The sequence below is a fragment of the Hemitrygon akajei genome, chromosome 21 (genome assembly GCF_048418815.1).
Source record: "Hemitrygon akajei chromosome 21, sHemAka1.3, whole genome shotgun sequence".
NCBI classification, from domain to species: Eukaryota; Metazoa; Chordata; class Chondrichthyes; order Myliobatiformes; family Dasyatidae; genus Hemitrygon; species Hemitrygon akajei.
In genome coordinates, this window is record NC_133144.1 from 70,665,611 (window position 1) to 70,682,722 (window position 17,112).

The 17,112-nt window shown below is 43.8% G+C and overlaps 1 protein-coding gene across 2 annotated transcripts in view; it reads right to left on the reverse strand.

Annotated features, from left to right (window-relative positions):
* Positions 1-17,112, reverse strand: part of LOC140714433 (vinculin) — a 306,627-nt gene that overhangs the window by 232,745 nt on the left and 56,770 nt on the right. For both annotated transcript variants that reach the window (XM_073025728.1, XM_073025729.1), the window contains exon 2: positions 151-221. In XM_073025728.1, the coding sequence (XP_072881829.1) occupies positions 151-221 (71 nt within the window). The remainder of the gene's footprint in view (positions 1-150; positions 222-17,112) is intronic.

Consider the following 17,112-nt stretch of genomic DNA (forward strand, 5'->3'; position numbering starts at 1 on the left):
TTCAACTATTTTCCAATTTAAAAAAAACCCATAACAGTTAAACCTACTAGTACAAGACCTATTAATGCAAGTGTTAATATCAGTTACAAAAAACATGGATAAGCAGTTATTCTGCAAACTTACCTTGACTAAATGTAAACCCATACTTACTTAATGAAGGCTGGTGGCATATCTCTCTTCATAACTTGGTCTTCTGTAGTCTGTACAGTTTCTTTGCCAACCTGAAATCAATATATATGCACTTGTAAATATTACAAATACATTTATAACAATGTTTAATTTCAACAGACAAATGCAATATTTTAAACATTCATAAAGACAATTTATAATTTCAGGCATACCTTAGAAAATCAATTTATCTAATGATATTGACCATGTTATTTCAAAATCCATCTGCTGCCATTTCCATTGGGCTGTCTTGACCATGGATGTTGCATCCCAGCTGTCTATGACACGCAAGCCAGTATGCAAACCAAGGCAGTATGATATGAAGTGCAAGCTGTTGCCCATCGCTGCTGTTGATATCCTGGATTATTACAACTTTTACTAACAAGGGGGCTAGTTATTATTACAACTTTATTAATTATTATTATTTATTTACAAGTTTTTTATTATTATTATTACAACTTTTACTAACGTGGGGGTCCTAGTGCAGGATAACCTAAAGGTTAACCACCAGGTTGGATCGGCAGTAAGGAAAGCGAATGCTACGTTGGCATTCATTTCAAGAGGAATAGTGTATAAGAGTAAGGAGGTGTTGATGAGGCTCTATGGGGCACTGGTGAGACCCCATTTGGAATACTGCGTGCAGTTTTGGGCCCCCTATCTTAGAAAGGATGTGCTGATGTTGGAAAGAGTTCAGAGATGATTTCACATCTCTGTGAAAGAGTTCAGAGATAGGTTCACAAGGATGATTCCTGGAATGCAGGGACTAACATATGAGGAGCGTTTGTCGGCTCTTGGATTGTATTCATTAGAGTATAGAAGAATGAGAGGGATCTCATAGAAACATTTCGAATGTTGAAAGGGTTAGACAGAGTAGATGTGGAAAGGCTGTTTCCCTTGGTGGGTGAGTCCAGGACAAGAGGTCACAGTCTTAGAATTTAAAACAGAGATGAGAAATTTTTTTAGCCAGAGGGTCATGGATTTATGGAATTTGTTGCCACATACAGCTATGGAGGCCCAAGCATTGAGGGTTTTTAAGGAGGAGATTGACAGGTATCTAATTAGTCAGGGTATCAAGGGATATGGGGAAAAAGCCAGAAATTGGAACTAGATGGGACAATAGTTTAGCTCACGGTGGAGTGGACTCGATGGGCCGAATGGCCTGCTTCTGCTCTTTTGTCTTGTGAACAAGAATGAATATTAAATCCAACTGGTGAATAAATGAAAAGCCCAGTATATACATTACCTTGGAGAAATAAATGTAAAAGAGATAAGATGAAGAGAAATGTGTTATTTTGTGTCAGATCACATCAGCGAGGATTGTGCTGGGCAGCCCACAAGTATTGCCATGCTTCTGATACAAACATAGCATGCCCACAACTTACTAACTCTAACCCATACTCATTTAAACTCCTTAGACAGCAGCAGGAATCGAACCTGATATTATAGCCGGTACTGTAAAGTGTTGCATATCCTTATAGCAAATGTAGCAAAGAAAATTATTGTAGAGATAGTGTGCACATGTGGCAATATGAGTGTGAATGAGCTGGTGAGGCAGAAAAAAAAATACAGCTTTTTGTGACTCTTGCAACAACTCATGCTCCCATTTTTAACAGCAATACAAGCTTGAGATTTAGCATTTTGTTGGGTTACAGACTATTTAATTAAGATGACAAATCCAGCAATAAAACATTTCCAGCTATATCAGAAATGAGCAAGGGGTACAACAAAGAACATAGAAGACCCTTCAGCGATGATGTCTGTATTGACTAAACCCAATACTAAAACAAAATGGAACATCTGTTCCGAATGTGGTCCATAACCTTCTGTTCTCTGTTGCTGTCTTCCCTGCTTCCATCACTTTCTGACTGTGTTTCCAATGTTGTGTAAAAAAAAACTTGCCTCATAAATCTCCTTTAAATTTCCTCATACATACCTGAAAGCTATGCCCTACATTTAACATTTCAACCCTGGAAAGAATACATTAATCTATCCTGCCTCTGCCACTCAGATTTTTCTATCAGAGAGCCCCTCAGACCATCAGTCCAAATTTCTCCAAACCCTCCTTACAGCTAACACTCTCTAAAACAGGTACACCTCTTCCGCACCCTCTCCGAAGTCTCCATATCCATCTTGTACTGATGCAACCAAAACTGCACACAGTAGTTCAAAGTTTTATACACCTGCAATGCAACTTCCCTGCTTTTATAGTCAACATCTCAACTGATGAAGACAAGCATGGCAGATGCCTATTTTACTATTGTATCTACTTGTGTTGCCAGGAAGCCATAGACTTGCAGCCCAAGATTCTTGTGGCCACCCATTTCTATTCAGCTTCCTATTCCGACAAGTCACACTTGATGAAGCCACACTCAGGTTGGAACAGCAACACCTCACATTCCAGCTGTGTAGCCTCCAACCAGATGGCATCAACATCAATTTCTCTAACTTTTGGTAAGTCCAACCCCTCATTCTCCTCTCCTTTTTCATTCCTTATTCTAGCTCCCCTCCCAACCCTTCTCTTGTCCTTGCCTGCCCATAAACTCTGATTCCCGTCCTCCTTCCCTTTCTTCCATAACCCATTTTCCTATCCTATTAGATTTCTTCATTAGCCCTCGCCTCCAAACTATCACCTCTCAGCTTCTTACTTTATTCATCCTCCCCCATCCACCCACCTTCCTCCTCAGCTGGTCTTACCCATCACTTGTCAACATCTACTCCTCACCCCCCTTTCCAAGCTTCTTATTCTGCTCCTTTCGTTTCCAGTCGTGATAAAGGGCCTGAAATGTTATCTGGTTATTCCCCTCCAGTGATACTGCTCACCTTGCTGAGTTCCTCAGCAAATGTGCGTTACTCAAGATTTCCAACATCTCTTGTATATAGTTCACAAATGATATCATTTTGATTTAGCCACAATGCTTCAAATGAAAACAACACTTCCATTATGAATATGAAGGTACTTAACAAACATCAGGAATACCACATTCAAATGGTTTCAAAATTGAAACCATTGCACATTAAATTGGCTTTCAACATTCCATTAATTCTTCCTGCGTGACTTCATGTGATACAGAAACAAACAAAAGAGATGCTGCAGATAACTTCTTTTGAAATAGTATAGCATAAAGTAATACAACTCAATTTTCAGTCTGCAATAACAAATTGCTAGTCCTTACACAAGCATTTAATTTAGAATTTAAGCAACTTCTGAGTACAGCCCAGTGGTGCATTTGCATCTGTCATGGTTAATGAATTTTTCATACAAATTGTCTATGCACGTTCAGTCTCATCATGGAACATTGGTCCAGTATCATTAAAAACTTCTGCAAGGACTTCATGGCTGAAACTTCCCAAAGACAACCTGGGTGCATAAAGATTAGAGAAATGAGCAATATCAAAGCTGCAAAGTTGGCTTTTAAAAGCTTTGGGATTCAGGCTGAAAGATAAATGGATTAAAATCATAGGAGAGCCTAAAAATATCCAGGAGACAAGAATTTAGATAAGAACTAAAAGGCAAGACATATAACATAAGTCTTCAGCCTTCTCTATTCTTAAAACTTAGTAACCTCAAGATTACTGCCTGTGACAGGGCACAGTGCAGATAGGAAAAGAATGGGGTGCAGATAAATGCGTGGCTGAAGAATTGGAGCAGGGACAGGGATTCAGATTTCTGGATAATTTGGACCTCTTTTGGGGCAGGTGAGACCTGTACAAAAGGGTTGGGTTGCACTTGAATCTGAGGACCACCAATATTCTTGTGGGGAGGTTTACTAGAGCTTTTGGGAGTGGTTTAAATTAATATGGGAAAGAATATAATAGAGTTGAGGTTGAGCCAGCAGGTTTACAAGTAGATGATGGATGTAACATGAATGTGAAACCCTCTAGTTTCCTTGGCTGTGCAAGTCTAGGGAAAACACTCCCCGGTCCCACCAAACTCGTGAGACAGACGGCTCTCCCGCCCCCAAACCCTGGTTTGTGTGGATGTAGTGTAATTTACTACCCTGTTACAAATTAGTGCAACGAAATAACAGACAGTACGCTGCATACGATTAAAGTAATTATATTTATGAATCTTAAATTAACTGAAGGGTTAGTAAAGAAAAACAAAGAGAAAAGGGCCCATTTTAATTAAACAGTCAAATGTGCACAAATTGGAGCTCATCTTGAACTTCTCTGTCACTCATGTGCTGGGCCCTTTGTCTGCATGAAAGCACACACCACCTTCCAAACGTCGCTCGCAATCCATCTCAAACAAACGGATCTCTCACCAGGTCATATCTAACAACTGGTTCTCCCCAGCGTCTTTTCTCTTCATCTCTCGCCGAACCAAAAAAACCCTCAAGACCAAACTTAGTTTCCCTAATCAAGAAAACCTCCCCTAATTCTATCATCCTAACTGGATGGCACACATTCCTCATCATCCCTTTATCTTCAACAATAACCCAAACAAGCCGACAGTAGATTGCTCTTACAGAACTGCTAAAAGAAATACATACAGCAGAACAGTAAAAATATGAACCAGAGGATTACACTCACCCCACCACCACAAATTGTTACCTCTTCATGACTTGTAAATAATGTGTCATCCCATCATTAATAACACCATTTTCAAAGGAATTTTGTGATGTTAGAACCTCCAATCCATTTGTAAATGGTGGTGACATATCTCTCTAGGGGGATAGTCACAACCCTCTGTTCCCCTGGTGCTGCATAGGCCAGCCTATCTGGGAGTCTCCTGACGCTTTGAGATCTCCTTATCCCATCATCTACTTTTTTATTTTCAAACACTCTATAGGATATTTCTGGTCTATATGGCAAGGCCTTCCCCAGACTATTACTCGTGCCTTCCAGCAAATCAGGTTCCTCTGCCACTTGGCTGAGCTCAACTTCATTCCCATTTAGTTTGAAGCCCAACCCCCCCCCCCTTTCATGGTCCAGCTGCATGCCTGCTTGTCCACTGCTAGCCCCCTCCCTCATTACATCTGTCTCAGCATGAAAAGCATTTAGGAATCTCTTCTTCAATTAGTGGGGAGCTAGCCAAAGGCAGCATATACCACATGCCCATTTCCCAATCCTCAGAGTCCGTATCCCATTCAGGAGCAGGGGCCGAACTACTCTTTCCTGCTGCTGGTCCTTCAGTCTCCCCACGTCACAGCAGAGTTCTCTTAATCTGTGTAGGGTAAACCTGCACCTCTTGTCCCAGAGGGAGAAGGTGGTTTCGATGGAAAATCTTAACAAGTCCTTTCCCATCCTCTTAGTCTCACCCAAGAAAACTGGTATGTTTGGCATCTGACTCTCCATTAAGTAGGGCGTAGCCACCCAGCAGTCAGCCAACTTATGCTTCCCAGGAAGCCCAAATTCTTTATGAGGACTCAGTTGCCAGGCAAGAGTTGGGAAACCTTTTGATCAGATCTCCTCTTATTTCCTTGGTTCTGCTTGGTAGCCGAGACCTCAGCTAATTCAAAAGCCTTTTTCAGCTCCCTTCTCATAACAGACACAAACTTCAGAAAAATCTTCTGCAGTAGATCTTCCTTGCTAGTCCAAATTCAGAGGTCAACAAACAACCTCTCCTTGGGTCCAAACATCAGATAATACAGCAAGTGTCCAGTAGCTTCATTCTGTGTGCAGTAGTAGCAGTGGACAAGATGTCCAATATGTTGACTCCACTTGTTCTTTTTGCTGATCTCCAAGGTTCCAAGCATGTCTAGCAAGGTCCAATTGAACCTCTCAGCTGGGGATCACCCTGTGGGTGATAAAGCATAGTCCTCGACTTCTCAGCTCCAAGCATGTTCAGCAACTCATGTATGAGCCTACTCTCGAAATCCCATCCCTGATTGCTATGTATCCACTTGGGGAGGCCATAATAAATTAAATACCTCTCCCATAACACTTTAGCCACAGTGGATGCCCTCTGATCATTGGTAGAGAAGGCTTGGGTACATCTGGTGCAGTGACCCGTAATGACCAAGACATTCACCATGTTGCTGGCATTTGGCTCTATTGACATGAAAACTATACACACTAGGTCCAGGAGCCCCACACTCTGCAAGTGGGACAACATAACAGCTGTCGTAGACAGCATCTTCCTCCATATACATCAAATGCATGACCTACAGTACTCTGTCCTCTGGCTTCCCCCATATAGCCAGAGTCATCATGAAGTGACTTCAACACAATCCTCCGATATTTCTCAGGCAGAACCAGCTGGGAATGCCAAGGCTGGTCCGGAACCGATATAGAATCTGGTTCCTCAAATCCAATCTGAGCCATTCTCTCAGTCACTGCAGACTGTTTCACCTTGTCTGCTTGGGCCATGTCCCCTTTCGCAACTGCTGACCAACCAGTACCCATACAAGGGCCATCTCACTGAGCAGCTGCCACTTCCCCAGGGATCAATCCTGGCAACAGCTGTCTTCAGAGCAGTCAGGTTGCAATGAACTTATGGAATGGCACCATCATAATTTCCCAAATGATCCACCGCTTGATTCTGCCCTTGCCTTTCCTCTGCCTTCTCCATGATGGAAAACTGGCACATGGCTTTGACTCCAGGGGCAGGGAGCTCTCCCAGTCTCTGTTCCTGTCCAGCCCCTCATGTGTACGTCGGGACAACGGATCGCCATCAATGTTCCTACTTCCCAGCCGGTACATCAGGCTAAAATCATAGGCAGAAAATGCCGCCAACCACCGATAGCTTGTGGCATCCAATTTCGCCCAGGTCAGGATACAAGTTATTAGATTGTTGGCTGTCCTCATCTTGAACTTGGTATCATATAGTTAGTCACTTAGCTTATCCACCACAGCCCACTTCAATGCCAGGTACCCCAATTTGTGCGTGGGGTAGTTTTGCTCAGAGGGTGACAGACTCTAGATGACAAACATGACACGTCTCAACCCTGATCCTGATACAGAACACCCCCTAAGCCCTCTCTGCTGGCATCTGTATGCAATACATATGGCAACTGGGAGTCTGCAAAAGCCAGCACAGGTGCTTCCGTCAGCAGCTCCTTCAGCAACTGAAAGGCCTCTTCACATTTTGCATCCAATCTTGCTCCTAAAGGCTCTGAAGGGCTAAGATAATTTTTACCTAGGGAGGGTAACCACACAGAATCTGATTTAAAGGATGACTCACTTCAGAGTAGTAGTAGGCCTCCGTTAGTCTCGATAGACCATGGATTTGCAACTTGGGCAAGGTTTTTTTTTTAAATGGAAGACCGGCAGGTGCCCAAGCTGCATATCTCCCCTCTCCACACCACCAATGTTGTCCAAGGGAATGGCATTAGGACCCATACAGCTTGGCACCGGTGTCATCGCAGAGCAATGTGTGGTTAAGTGTCTTGCTCAAGGACACACACACACAGCCTCAGCCAAGACTCGAACTAGCGACCTTCAGATCACTAGATGAACGCCTTAACCACTTGGCCATGTGCCAACTCACTTTAGAGTAGCCCTTCATGAACCTCCCACAGATAGTGCTCATATAATCCAAGAAACAAGCACGCAGTCTGCAGCCTTGGCCATGTGGACACCGCCTCTATCTTAGATGGATCTATAGCTACTCCATTCCGTGAGACTATGTGCCCAACATAGTTGAAAGATGTCTTGCAGAACTGGCACTTGTCCAGGGAAAGTTTTAACCCTACAGCTTTCAGGCAGCCCAGCACCTTCAGTAGCCTCGCTTCATGTTCCTCCAAGGTGGACCCAAACACTATGGAATCATCCAGATACACCAAAACCTCAAGCAAGTTCATATTGCTCACTGCTTTCTCCATAATATGCTGGAAAGTAGCAGGGGCTCCCAATATGCCTTGGGGCATCCTTTCAAACTGGAAGAATCTTAGTGGACATATCAATACTGTCTTCTCTTTGTCAGCCTCACTCATTGGGATCTGGTAATACCCACTGAAGTCCAGCACACTGAACCACCTCGCACCACTCGGGCAGGTCAGTGCATCCTCAATTCTCGGGACTGTATACTGATCTGGGACTGTATGCCTGTTCAGACTCTGATAGTCCACACACATCTGTATCTTTCCATTCTTTTTCCTGACCACCACTATTGGAGATGCCTAAGGGCTTCTGGACTCAGTGATGATCCCAGCTTCCTTCAGCTTCCACAAACGCTGCCGAACCTGTGCAAGCGCCAATCATCATGACCTTTCTCTGAATAGGGTGTCCTTTGTCACCTGGATGGTGTGTCACTAGAAAAGACATCTTCCAGTTTCAACATCTCCACTATCAACCTGTTCTTCCAACCACCAGGTACTGGGGAGTCCCCAAAGTTGAATGACTTGGCAGTCAACTTCCCCTTTTTGGAGAGAGTTTCTCGCTGGCTTGTCTCACAGGGACACTAGACATTGCTGTCCACCATTGGCACCACTCGGCTGAGAGTGACCTCCTGCTCTAAAGTGTTCCTGACACTCACTGTCATCCTGTTCACCCGTACAACCAAGAGCTTCTACAGTTTGGGCCTCACCAGTACCCCAGCAGGTCTTCCAGAGCATCCACATCCTTCCTATAGTGAGGTGACCAGAACTGGACACAGTACTCCAAATGTGGCCTAACCAGAGTTTTATAGACAATAGGTGCAGGAATAGGCCATTCGGCCCTTCTAGCCAGCACCACCATTCACTGTAATCATGGCTGATCATACACAATCAGTATCCCGTTCCTGCCCTCTCCCCATATCCCTTCACCCCGCTATCTATAAGAGCTCTATCTAACTCTCTCTTGAATGCATCCAGAGACTTGGCCACCACTGCCTTCTGGGGCAGAGCATTCCACATATCCACCACTCTCTGGGTGAAAAAGTTTTTCCGCATCTCAGTTCTAAATGGCCTACCCCTTATTCTTAAACTGTGGCCTCTAGTTCTGGACTCACCCATCAGTGGGAACATGCTTCCTGCCTCCAGTGTGTCCAATCCCTTAATAATCTTATATGTTTCAATCAGATCTCCTCTCATCCTTCTAAATTCCAGTGTATACAAGCCCAGTCGCTCCACTCTTTCAACATATGACAGTCCTGCCATTCCGGGAATTAACCTTGTGAATCTATGCTGCACTCCCTCAATAGCAAGAATGTCCTTCCTCAAATTTGGAGACCAAAACTGCACACAATACTCCAGGTGGGGTCTCACCAGGGCCTTGGTACAGCTGCAGAAGGACCTCTTTACTCCTATACTCAATTCCTCTTGTTACAAAGGCCAGCATGCCATTAGCTTTCTTCACTGCCTGCTGTACCTGCATGCTTGCTTTCATTGACTGATGTACAAGAACACCTAGATCTCGTTGTACTTCCCCTTTTCCTAACTTGACTCCATTTAGACAGTAATCTGCCTTCCTGTTCTTGCCACCAAAGTGAATAACCTCACATTTATCCACATTAAACTGCATCTGCCATACATTTGCCCACTCACCCAACCTGTCCAAGTCACCCTGCATTCTCATAACATCTTCCTGAAATTTCACACTGCCACCCAGCTTTGTGTCATCAGCAAATTTGCCAATGTTACTTTTAATCCCTTCATCTAAAACATTAATGTATATTGTAAACAGCTGCGGTCCCAGCACTGAACCTTGCAGTACCCCATTGATCACAGCCTGCCATTCCGAAAGGGACCCGTTAATGGCTACTCTTTGTTTCCTGTCAGCCAGCCAATTTTCAATCCATGTCAGTACTCTGCCCCCAATACCATGTGCCCTAATTTTGCCCACTAATCTCCTATGTGGGACTTTATCAAAAACTATCTGGAAGTCCAGGTACACTACATCCACTGGCTCTCCCTTGTCCATGTTCATTGTTACATCCTCAAAAAACTCCAGAAGATTAGTCAAGCATGATTTTCCCCTCATAAATCCATGCTGACTTGGACTGATCCTTCTGCTGCATCATTACCCCACGACTCTTAAACTCTATCCCTCGATTTATGAAAGCTAACACACCATAAGCTTTCTTAAATACCCTATCTACCTGTGAGGCAACTTTCACTATGGACATGTACCCCCAGATCCCTCTGCTCCTCCACACTACCAAGTATCCTGCCATTTACTTTGTACTCTGCCTTGGAGTTTGTCCTTCCAAAGTGTACCACCTCACACTTCTCTGGGTTAAACTCCATCTGCCACTTCTCAGCCCACTTCTGCATCCTATCAATGTCTCTCTGCAATCTTAAACAATCCTCTAAATTATCCACAACACCACCAACTTTTGTGTCATCTGCAAACTTGCCAACCCACCCTTCTACCTCAACATCCAGGTCGTTAATAAAAATCACAAAAAGTAGAGGTCCCAAACCCGATCCTTGTGGGACACCACTAGTCACAACCCTCCAAAACAAATGTACTCCCTCCACCACGACCCTCTACTTTCTGCAGGCAAGCCAATTCTGAATCCACTGGCCAAACTTCCTTGGATCCCATGCCTTCTGACTTTCTGAATAAGCCTATCGTGTGGTAGCTTGTCAAATGCCTTACTAAGATCCATGTAGATCACATCCACTGCACTACCCTCATCTATGTGCCTGGTCACCTCCTCAAAGAACATTATCAGGCTTGTTAGATCTGCCATTCACAAAGCCATGCTGACTGTCCCTGATCAGACCATGATTCTCTAAATGACCTTAGATTCTATCTCTAAGAATCTTTTCCAACAGCTTTCCCACCACAGACGTAAGGCTCACTGGTCTATAATTACCCAGACTATCCCTACTTCTTTTGAACAAGGGGACAACATTCGCCTCTCTCCAATCCTCCGGTACCATTCCTGTAGACAACGAGAACATAAAAATCCTAGCCAGAGGCTCAGCAATCTCTTCCCTCGCCTCGTGGAGCAGCCTGGGGAATATTCCATCAGGCCCTGGCGACTTACCCGTCCTAATGTATTTTAACAACTCCAATACCTCCTTTCCCTTAATATCAACATGTTCCAGAACATCAACCTCACTCATATTGTCCTCACCGTCATCAAGTTCCCTCTCGTTAGTGAATACCAAAGAGAAGTATTCATTGAGGACCTCGCTCACTTCCACAGCCTCCAGGCACAGCTTCCCACTTTTATCTCTAATCGCTCCTATCATCATTCCTGTCAACCTTTTGTGCTTTACATAATTGAAAAATGCCTTGGGGTTTTCCTTTACCCTACTCGCCAAGGCCTTCTCATGCCCCCTTCTTACTCTTCTCAGCCCCTTCTTAAGCTCCTTTCTTGCTACTCTATATTCCTCAATTTGACCCATCTGATCCTTGCTTCCTAAACTTCACGTATGCTGCCTTCTTCCATCTGACAAGATTCTCCACCTCACTTGTCACCCATGGTTCCTTCACCCTACCATTCTCTATCTTCCTCACCAGGACAAATTTATCCCTAACATCCTGCAAGAGATCCCTAAACATCGACCACATGCCCATAGTACATTTCCCTGCAAAAACATCAGCCCAATTCACACCTGCAAGTTCTACCCTTATAATTTGCCCTTCCCAATTAAAAATTTTCCTGTCCTGTCTGATTCTATCCCTTTCCATGATAATGTTAAAGGCCAGGGAGTGGTGGTCGCTGTCCCCCAGATGCTCACCCACTGAGAGATCTGTGACTAGATTTCCTCACAATAAGAGTATTCATCCTCACAAGAATTGAAGCTTCACCCTCCTCAACCGGGACTGGACAAACCATCGCTAATGTATCAAGGGCATCAGCTACTCCCACATCTGCCTCCGAAAACTCCAGCTTCAACCACAAGTAACCATCATATGGATAGTCATCCGTACTAAGACCCCAGATCTCTAGCACAGGGAATGGCATCAATAGTAAATGCATCAAAAACCATTGTAAAATGAATGGTACAGCAGAGTAACCTGAGAGCCAGTGTCAAGTATGGCTCTAGAATAAATACCCTCAATCCATAGCAATACAGTGGAGCTTGGCCCAACTAAACCGTCATGAATAAGGTTCTTGCTTTAGGGTGTTCCTTGATTTATTGCTGGGAACACATTCCCCCAAGATGACAGGCCGTTCCCTCACTGGGTCTCTACGCTTTGGTTCCCGGGGGCTCACTCTACGAGGGTTTTCCTGTCCTTCTCACTCTAGTCTGACGTGTCCTTCTTCTCCGTATTTATTTATAACTGACAACACCGGTCACCATCTCCCCCCCCCTCCCCCACCTTCTTCCAAGGTCCTAGGCAGTTCCACCGCCGTTACATCAGTGCTAGTCTGAACTAAAACAAAGTCTTTGCCTGCCATTTTATCAAACCTCCGCTCCACAGTTGTAGCTGATCCTACTGCTTTAATGGTACTTAAAAGTTCGAATTAACAATTCATCAGGAATACGAGTGTCTACCCCGCTCAATACACACACATTCGTTACCAGTATCTCTGTGGATTTGCATCACCACTCAACACCTGTGGCATCCATAACCACTTATCATAATCACTTTACCACACAATAGTTTAACACAGGCTTCAACACACAACCCACTGGATCAATGCTCAGGGCAATCCACACAGCATCCAACTAAATCAATCCCAGACTCGCCCCCACAATGAAAGCCCCAGGTTTCTTTGGCTACCCAAGTCTAAGGAAAATACTCTCTGGTCCCGCCAAACTCGTGAGACTGAGACTGATCTCCCACCCCAAACCACAGTTTGTGTGGATGCAGTGTAATTTGATAACCTGTTACAAATTAGTGACATGAAATAGTAGCCAGTACACTGCATACGATTAAAGGAATTATATTTATGAATTAACTAGAGGGTTAGTACAGGGGAAAAAAAGCAGAGGGCCCATCTTAATTAAATAGTCAAATGTACACAAGTTCAAGCTCATCTTGAACTTCTGTCACTCGTGTGTTGGGCTCTCAGTCAGCATGAAAGCACGCATCACCTTCCTTTGAAAGGTCAGTTGCAACCCACCTTGAATAAACAGGTCGCCAGCGTCTTCTCTCTTCATCTCCCACCAAACCAAAAAAAAATCCCAGAGACCAACCTTTCTGTCCCTCACCAAGAAAACCTCCCCCTAATTCTACCATCTTAATTAGATGGCACACATTCCTCATCATTAACAATAACCCAAACAGGCTGACAGCAGAACAGACTGCTCTTACAGAACTGCTAAACGAAATACATACAGCGTAACATTAAAAATATGAACCACAGCATTACAAATTAAGGAAGGACATGTCAATGATTAGTACAGATGCAGACAGAGAAAAGAGTTAAACTGGATCACAGAGGCAAAATTCAAAAGGACAAAGAATGCAGGACTGAAGGAGCTGTATTTAAATACGCGTAGCATTCGGAATAAGATGGATGAACTCATGGCACAATTAGAGATTGGTTGATTATGACATTGTCGGCATCACTGACTTGTGGCTGAAAGAAGGCCACAGTTGGGAGCTTAACATAAACAATACAATTTGTATTGAAAGGACAGGTAGGAAGGATAGGCAGTGGTGTGGCTCTGTTGGTAACACAGGGTCAGAGAATGTTGAATGGTGGAGTTAAGAAACTGCAAGGGAAAATAAATCCAATATGGGAATCATATATCACCCTCTAAATAGTAGCCATGTTGTGGGGATGAGATTGCAATGGGAGCTAGAAAAGGCACGTAATAAGGGTAATGACACATTTGTAATGGGGGACTTCAATCTGTAAGGGATTTCAGAAGGTCAGATTGGTGTCAGATCACAAGAGAGGAAGTTTGTTGAATACCAATAACATGGCTTTTTAAAAGCAGCTTGTGCTCGAGCCTACTGAGGAAAAGCCATCTTAGATTGGTGTTGTGAAATTAATATAAAGGTACACTTAGGAGAAAGTGATCATAATATCATTGAATTCATTCTGCAATTTCAGAAGAAGCATAACTCATATGTATCAGTATCAGCTTTACCAAGAGAGATTTCTCACAGGTAGGCGGTGATTATTTGAAAAGGAAGCTTCAAAAGCGTTTGTCCATTATATGTGGCCTATCAGTAGCTATAACCGAAGCACCAATCGTGAGTTAGATAGCAGGAAAGGTTCAGGCATAAAAAAGGAGTCACTGCCTAGCGGAGCAGTCATCGATGGAGTGAACTGAGGCAAAATGGCAGAACCTTGGCTCATTCGGGCTTCTGTGAGTGGACTTTTTTTTCCTTTCCAGTTTTTTTAAAAAGAGGAACATAGATCATGTCTGTAGGGTTAGTGTACTTTGCTCTGGGTGTCAGATGTGGGAATCCTGGGAATCTTCCAGTCTCCCAGATGGCCATATCTGCACCTGGTGCACTGAGATGCAGCTTCTGAGAGACTGTGTTAAAGATCTGAAGCTGCGGCTTGATGACCTACAGTTTATTAAGGAAAGTGAGCAGGAGATAGATAGGAGCTACAGGGAGTTGGTCACTCTGAGGCTGCAGGAGTTAGATAATTTGGTGACTGTCAGGGAAGGGACGTGAAGAGCTCAGACAGTAGCGAGCACCACTGTGGCCATTCCCCTCAGTAATCGTCATCTTGATTTGGATGCTGTTGAGGGGGGTGACCTGACTGAGGGTGACCGCAGTGATCAGATCTCTGGCACTGAGCCTGGTTCTGTGGTGCAAAAGGGAGAGAAGATGAGGAATGTGGTAGTCACAGGGGATTTCAAACAGAAAGAAACAGATAGGAGGTTCTGTCAGTCTGATAGAGATGCCCACATGCTGTGCTGCCTCCCAGGTGCCAGGGTACAGGATGTCTCAGATCAGGTGCAGAGTTTTCTGAAGGGAGAGGGTGAACAGCCAGAAGTTTGGGTACACGTTGGTACCAACAATATAGGTTGAAAAAGGGAGGAGGTCCTGAAGAGAGAAATCAGAGAGTTGGGTAGTAAGCCAAGGGAAGGGCATAAGGTAGCAAAATTAAGAGGGAAGTTGGATGATTAGGAAGCAAAAGGCAACTAAAAAGCTATAAGGAGGAAAAAGATTAAATATGAGGGCAAACTAGCCAATAATATAAAGCAGGATACTAAAAGTTGTTAATATAACAATTACAGCACAGAAACAGGCCATCTCGGCCCTTCTAGTCTGTGCTGACGCTTACAATCACCTAGTCCCACTGGCCCACACTCAGCCCATAACCCTCCATTCCTTTCCTGTCCATATACCTATCCAATTTTACTTTAAATGACAATATCAAACCTGCCTCTACCACTTCTACTAGAAGCTCATTCCACACAGCTACCACTCTGAGTAAAAAAAATTCCCCTCATGTTACCCTTAAACTTTTGCCCCCTAACTCTCAACTCATGTCCTCTTGTTTGAATCTCCCCTACTCTCAATGGAAAAAGCCTATCCATGTCAACTCGATCTATCTCCCTCATAATTTTAAATACCTCTATCAAGTCCCCCCTCAACCTTCTACACTCCAAAGAATAAAGACCTAACTTGTTCAGCCTTTCCCTGTAATTTAGGTGCTGAAACCCAGGTAACATTCTAGTAATTCTTCTCTGTACTCTCTCTATTTTGTTGATATCTTTCCTATAAATTGGTGACCAGAACTGTACATAATACTCCAAATTCGGCCTTACCAATGCCTTGTACAATTTTAACATTACATCCCAACTCCTATACTCAACGCTCTGATTTATAAAGGCCAGCATACCAAAAGCTTTCTTCACCACCCTATCCACATGAGATTTCACCTTCAGGGAACTATGCAACATTACTCCTAGATCACTCTGTTCTACTGCATTCTTCGATGCCCTACCATTTACCATGTATGTCCTATTTGGATTATTCCTACCAAAATGTAGCACCTCACATTTATCAGCATTAAACTCCATCTGCCATCGTTCAGCCCACTCTTCTAACTGGCCTAAATCTCTCTGCAAGCTTTGAAAACCTACTTCATTATCCACAACGCCACCTACCTTAGTATAATCTGCATACTTACTAATCCAATTTACCACCCCATCATCCAGATCACTAATGTATACGACAAACAACGTTGGACCCAATACAGATCCCTGAGGCACACTACTAGTCACCGGCCTCCAACCTGACAAACAGTTATCCACCACTACTCTCTGGCATCTCCCAGCTAGCCACTGTTGAATCCATTTTACTACTTCAATATTAATACCTAACAATTGAACCTTCCTAACTAACCTTCTGTGTGGAACCTTATCAAAGGTCTTACTGAAGTCCATATAGACAACATCCACTGCTTTACCCTCGTCAACTTTCCTCGTAATCTCTTCAAAAAATTCATTAAGATTTAGACAATAGGTACAGAAGTAGACCAGTCGGCCCTTCGAGCCTGCACCGCCATATTGAGATCATGGCTGATCATTTACTATCAATACCCGGTTCCTGCCTTGTCCCCATATCTCTTGATTCCCCTATCCATAAGATACCTATCTAGCTCCTTCTTGAAAGCATCCAGCGAATTGGCCTCCACTGCCTTCCGAGGCAGTGCATTCCAGACCCCCACAACTCTCTGGGAGAAGAAGTTTTCCTTAACTGTCCTAAATGACTTACTCCTTATTCTCAAACCATGCCCTCTGGTACTGGACTCTCCCAGCATCTGGAACATATTTCCTGCCTCTATCTTGTCCAATCTCTTAATAATCTTACATGTTGCAATCAGATCCCCTCTCAATCTCCTTAATTCCAGCATGTACAAGCCCAGTCTTTCTAACCTCTCTGCGTAAGACAGTCCTGACATCCCAGGAATTAACCTTGTGAATCTACGCTGCACTTCCTCTACACCCAGGATGTCCTTCCTTAACCCTGGAGACCAAAACTGTACACAATACTCCAGACGTGGTCTCACCAGGGCCTGTACAAATGCAAGAGGATTTCCTTGCTCTTGTACTCAATTCCCTTTGTAATAAAGGCCAACATTCCATTAGCCTTCTTCACTGCCTGCTGTACTTACTCATTCACCTTCAGTGACTGATGAACAAGGACTCCTAGATCTCTTTGTATTTCTCCCTTACCTAACTTTACGCCGTTCAG